The sequence below is a fragment of the Camellia sinensis genome, chromosome 11, assembly GCF_055761805.1.
Source record: "Camellia sinensis isolate YWXY chromosome 11, ASM5576180v1, whole genome shotgun sequence".
Taxonomy (NCBI): Eukaryota; Viridiplantae; Streptophyta; class Magnoliopsida; order Ericales; family Theaceae; genus Camellia; species Camellia sinensis.
In genome coordinates, this window is record NC_138971.1 from 147,671,495 (window position 1) to 147,678,134 (window position 6,640).

At 31.5% G+C, this 6,640-nt stretch overlaps 1 protein-coding gene across 1 annotated transcript; it reads right to left on the reverse strand.

Annotated features, from left to right (window-relative positions):
• Positions 1–4,125: 4,125 nt before the first annotated feature.
• LOC145803289 (uncharacterized) lies at positions 4,126–6,125 on the reverse strand. Its single transcript, XM_082896576.1, has 2 exons — positions 5,817–6,125; positions 4,126–5,735 (listed from the first exon to the last, which is right to left on the reverse strand). The coding sequence occupies exons 1-2, from the start codon at positions 6,069–6,071 to the stop codon at positions 5,130–5,132; spliced, it is 861 nt and encodes a 286-aa protein (XP_082752702.1). The 5' UTR covers positions 6,072–6,125; the 3' UTR covers positions 4,126–5,129.
• Positions 6,126–6,640: the final 515 nt, after the last annotated feature.

The window sequence follows — 6,640 nt, forward strand, 5'->3', positions numbered from 1 at the left end:
TTGAACTATTTATTTTGTAGAACTATTTGTTCATATCATTTATGAAAAAATTAAATTAGTTTAATAGCTATAATCTTTTTATTTGATCGCGTTTATTTCCAAAAAGATGGATGGTCTATTTTAAAAAACATACTTGCTGTTCAAATTTTTAAAGACAAACACAATAAATAAAAATATTGTGAAGATTATTAAATCGACTTAATTTTTACCATGGATAATATACACTAAGGATCCTACAAAATGAAGGTTTATATCATAGAAATGAAGTTTTTGATGAGCTCCAGGGATTCCTCAAGTTCATATTTAAATTTGAAAGAAGCTTGAGTTCCCATTTCAATATCATTTGGTTAATGATTTTGTTTTAAAATTGAACCAAATTAATTCAAATTAAAAATTTTAAGAATAAATTTGACAAAATTAAAACTTAGAGAATCATCTAAGTGAACCTAACACAAATCTGTTTGTATCATGTGACTTGGTAAGAAATTATAAGAAAATTGTAGAAGATGGTGATACTTCCCCCCATTTCTTTCCCGACTGCAACACAGTGTGGGAAACACACACACAAAACCAAAAAAAAAAAAAAAAAACACAACGTTAGCGTTTGGTTTTATTTTGGAAACATGATTCCAATCAAAAAATTTTAAACTATTTTCAAAATTCATAACCAAACATTCAATTCAAAATTCATAACCAAACTTTTTTCAAAACTCTATTTTTAAAACCAAAAAAAAAAAAATTCTAATTTTTTTTTATTTTGTTCTTTTAAATTTTAAATTTTTTTTTTTAATAATATAGCACACAAATGTAGTAAATATAACGCACATTAAAAAAATAAATAAAAATTTATAATAAAAAATATTTACCCTAAAAAAATATAAAATCAAGAAAATTTTTAAATAATTAAAAAAAATAAACCCAAAACAATTTCAAAGTACAATTTAAAACTTTTTTCAAAACTCATAACCAAATAAGTTTTTTTCTTTTCAAAACTCATTTCAAAATCTTTTAAAACACAACTTTACACTCAAATCATAATCCTAAAACTAAACCGAACAGAGGCAAACCGAATAGAGGCAACATATTCTCTTGTCTCTCTTTCTTTCCCTTTCAGGCGTCCTAATTAGTATAACATATTGATTGCAAATGTTAGTTGCGGTGGGATAGTCACCACACATTTATTAAATTTTACATCAAATTTAAGATGCATTTCAAGATAATTTCTATACCATGTCATTAATATTGAAAAGTAGCTACAGAAGTTTACATACTCATAAAAGTTTTGAACCGCATAGTGGCACGTGCTTCCTTACAATTGCTTCTGCTCCCTTTGTTATGCCTCTTAGGGCAAGAGATATGGACAAGCAGCAAAACTTTGCTGAATAGGAACTTCAATTCATGTAGTTCGATTTGATCAACATCTCTAAACTACATATTCCTTTCTAAATTCTAATACACTTAGGTAGCGTTTGGTAACGTTTACGTTTTCAGTTTATATTTACAAAAATTTTATAAACTGGTTTTTGTTTATTTTTTGAAAAACATAAATAATAAACTCGTTTGGTTTGGACAAAATGTTTGAAAATTTTTGAAAACATAAACTAAAAAACATGTTTGTTAAGGCCTAATTTTTTTTTTATTTAATTTTTTTTTAATTTTTTTAATTTTTAATTTTTTTTTTTTAATTTTTTTTTGACAATAGGATCATACACATTATCCATAATAATCATATTGATACAATACCAACCATAGATAAATTTAATAACCATAATAAACCATAATGTTCATAACAACTTACAAACCATAATAATAACATCTCAATTCTTCCACAAACCATAAAAAAAACATCTTCCACAATCTATTATACGCATAAATAATATTTCAATTGTTTCCGAGAGATTCCCAAATTTGACCAGCAATTTGATTCCTTACATCAGACATGTGACGTAATTGAGGTTGACTAATGTCTAAGTCAATTGGTTGCTGAGAACTACTTCCTGCATGTGTCGAGCTGCTACTATCACCTCCACTAGGCCCATTATCTTCAACGATACGATCTGGATTGGCCCATTCAGCGAACAATGTGTCATTTTGAGAATGTGTCCTTATCCAGTTGTGTATTGTACAGCATGCAATGGGGATGTATCTCTGCGTCTTAGTTGAATACGGAGGCATGTCTCTCAAAATTGGAAAACGAGCCTTCAAGACACCGAAGCATCTCTCAATCACATTGCGCAGTGAGGAGTGTCGGTAATTGAACATTTGCTTCTTGTTTCTTGGTTGTCGACGTTGATTACGAAACTCATTTAGATGGTACCTCTCACCACGGTATGGCGATAAAAAGCCAGGCATATTTGTATAACCCGAGTCGACAACATAGTATTTATCTGTTCAACATGTATGTATCTATTATTATGGGTTGACAAAAGAATATTCATTATAAATTAACAAAATGCCATATAATACGTACCTGTTGGTGGCATTGGAAATAAATTTGTTGGATCATGTACGGTTTCAATGAACACTCTTGAATCATTTGCAGTGCCCTCCCAACCGGCCAATACATACGTAAATCGCATATCAAATGAGCAAACACACATTACATTTTGTGTTGTAACTGTATGCTTACCCCGATATGGTATTTGCTCTGATGCTGGCACCCTTGCAGATATGTGGGTACCATCAATTGCTCCAACACAATCCTATTTGACAAATGACTTTAATAATGCAGGATATTTTACTAAAATTTATATTTCAAATATTCTGTTAGTGATTACCTTAAAAAAAGGATAGAAGCGTGGATTATGTCGAATTTCTGCAGGCACCTCATCAAAATCTGGAGGCCTTATAACTTGTTTACCAAGCCTACACACTGCCTTCAAGACTCGGTTGAAGTATTTGGAGATGGTTTGGCCAGAATGTTGGAATCGCTCTTGGACAACACGATTTCGTTCGTTGTGACCAATTGTTAGCAAAAATATACAAACTTGCTCTTGGACAGTCAGATAACGTGAGTGTTCCAGTTTACCATATACCTTAAGTGCCTCGCACAAATTAATAAATACATCTGGTTCCATTCTGAAATTTTCCTTGGACCTTCTTTCATGGCCATTCAATATTTCTAATACGTAGTCATGTCCTTGTAATATGGACGTTCGGCATGGTCTAGGTTGAAGGTAAGTATTACAATACTCATGTAGTGCTACACACACCAGAAATTGTATATTTTCGTCACTGTCTGAGTCAAAACTCAAATCAAGAGCATGCATCGGCTCCATATATATCACTGTGATATAGTGCTGACCCCTTAAAAACAAAAGTATTAGTGATAATGAAAATACATGACATAATGGTCACACAATAAATTTTTCTTTCATTGAATTTTTTTCGGTTTGGTAACCTTTTGTTTGGTCCAATTCAAATGTTGGCTCCATATATTTTAATTTCATATCACTTTAAAATAATTAAAATAACCCACATCTAGTGATGTCCAATTCAAATGTTGGCTCCAATTTATTATTACAACAAGTATTAGTGATAAAAAAATAAATCAAGATCAATTTACATTATAATCAAACATATGATATACACCTTTTAAAAAATGTCTCATAGAATTGGCGATCATGCGTATGGTAAGATTATTTTAAATCATAACAAAACAAATAGTGGAGACTTTTAAAGCCAAAGTTTCTAGTCTCTTTCTAGTCTCCATATAGTCATCGTTTTTGCAAATTGTTTTTCAATCTATGAAGTGGGTATCTCATCTCTATGTTAATTGGGTGAGCCATCTAATACTACGCTGTTATTTATAGTATTCTTTGTTTGGCTGTGAAGGCAACATTTATCATGTTCACAAAACTACTGGGTACTCTATCAAAGACCCTCATGGATTTAGATAAATATTTAAAAAAGAAGAAGGGAAATATGAGAATAATGTAAATGAAATGACAAGCCAAACTTTTTTTTTTTTTCCAATTCCTCTGTTCCTTTCCTTTTTAAAATTTCTATTCAAATTCGTAATTTAAACACAATGTTAAAAAGAAATAGTTTTTTTTATTTTTTTTATTTATATTTTTTGTATGTTCATCAAAAAATAAAAACAAAAATCAGAAAATAAAACATAACTGAAGTACCCTGTAATTATACTTACAATGACATAATGTTCATAAAAATAAAAGGATGTTGCTAGCACGATAATCCTGCGAACCATCTTGAAAGTGAAATAATGTCAAATAATTAAATTTTAAATGCATTTTAAATATAGTTCTATATATCTTAATACATGCTTTTTTAACATATATTGAGGTTATTAAAGACTACTCATTAATCAACTATCATTAGCAAAAAAAACTTTTTATAAAAACATGTGAATGATGTTAATAATCCACATCTAGTGATGTTTCATATGACTTCAAAATTGGACCAGATGTTTCATATGACTTCAAAATAATTCATGCCAGAAACCCACATCTAGTGATGTTTCATATGACTTCAAAATTTAGTGAATAATCTAGACACATTGACACATTTCATCGAACAGGTAATGGAAAAAACAATGTTGACAATACAATGACATAAGAATTTTATATAGAAGAAGATCATACATACCTTGCAATGCAGTGTTGAGAATGCAGTGATACAATGTTGACAATGCTTCCTATGTAATGTTGACAATGCAGTAAAAAGAGCATACTACTAACAAACATTATATAGGAGAAAGAGCATTCAATACTTTAACCAACCATAAACTACCATAATAAAAATAGCCTGCATACTAGTACAATATTGTAGCAATAATGGAAAGCCTGCATACCATTTACTCAATTTGATATCTACTCATCTACCCATCTCTTTGCAGTACAATATTAAAAACACCAATAGAATACACCTAACTCTGTTTCCATAATAAATTATTCTGAAAAAAATAAAATAAAAACTACAATACATCAGTTATCCAACAATACAAGCTTGTTCACAGAATACACTAAGTCTGTTACAGCACAAAAGATTATCCAACAATTCAACAGTTACAGTACCAAATATAAACTTCCATAATAAGTCTGTTTCCATAATAAACTACCAAATAAATTAAACAACACAAACACATACCACACTAAATCTGCATTCTCTCAAAGATTAAGGACCCAATCCCTCATCCTACTAGCAGGCATATCAACAAATACCTCCCTCATTATGGGATCCGATGCAAGCTTGTTCACAGCTTTGGTGTAAGCAGCAGCAGGAATTTCCTCCATACCATGCAATAGTGCCATGCACTCTTTCAGTAATGAACGTGATGGAGTAGAGCCACCTTCAATTGAACCACTGTCATCGCCAACATTAGTAACTGAAGCACTTGTGAAACGCTTTTCCATTAGGTCCACCTTCCTCTTGCTATTTTCACTCATTTCTTTGAGTGCTTCAGAAATATTAGCTTGAAAAGAGCTCCTCTTCTTACTCTTTTTACCTCCCATTTTGCTCTTGCCTTTGCCCTTGCCCTTGCCCTTGCCCTTGCCTTGGCCATCTCCATTTTCATTATCACTATCAATTTGCAATGCATCTAACTCCTCATTCTTTACCTTAAATTCAGGATCAGAACTGGCACTACTTTCAGAAGGTGATTTGGTGGAAGGAAAAGCTAGTTTACCAGTTGCGGATGTGTCTCCTAAGATACGAGACAACTCATGGTAGTAAACCATCCCTTTCTTCCTAAACCTCTTTGCATGGGTATTAACCTACAAATCAATGAATTTGAAGTTAACATGAAGAATTCTCTAATTACATGTAGTAAAGAAAATGCAAAAAGTTAATTAAACCTTGTAAAGGGCTTCCCAAACGTCATCCGGTGCAGTGATAGTAAGTCGCTGGCTATCCCAACCAACACCAGTATGCTTCAGTAATGATGTAAATTTGTTGAACATAATACGCAGCTGATTGTATTTGTTCCGAAGCTGGTCTGTGTTATACTTGTATTGGGTTTTCGCGTTCATTTGATCTCTCAACCTATTCCAAGCTTGTTTCGTGAATGTTCCAGTTATTTTACTCTTCTTGGTTTTCACCTCCTCATCCATAAGGGTAACGAAAAGAGCCTCATTTGCCTGAGGCCATGGACTACTGTTTTCTCTACCAACTTTAACAACATCATCATCATCAATGGGGAGATCATAATGTATTGTTGATGCCATTACCTAAATATTTATATTTATTCATAGATAAACAAATTTCAAAAAAATATGAGTCAAATAAAATGAAGACATATTGAAGAATAAACAGCAGTTTAAACAAATTTCAAAAAAATATAAGTCAAATAAAATGAAGAGACATTGAAGAATAAATAGCAGTTTAAATATCCTGTGGGTTGGTATATTTACTGAGAAATGAATTATGGATCTGTTTTCTTCAATCACAAAAATTTCTGACAACTTTGTTGGTAAAAAGTTCAAGAAAGTGTCCAGTTTGAGGAAGGTAAGTAAAAATCCAAACATCCATTTTTAGTTTTAACGTAGTTGGTCCCAAGGAAGAAAAGTTTTGAGCATCCCATTTGGAGAAAAAGTTAATTTATGAACTCAATGGAGTCCACTCAACTCAACAAAGCCTCATTCAACTACTAGCTACATACGTCCAGTTTTGCCAACCTGTT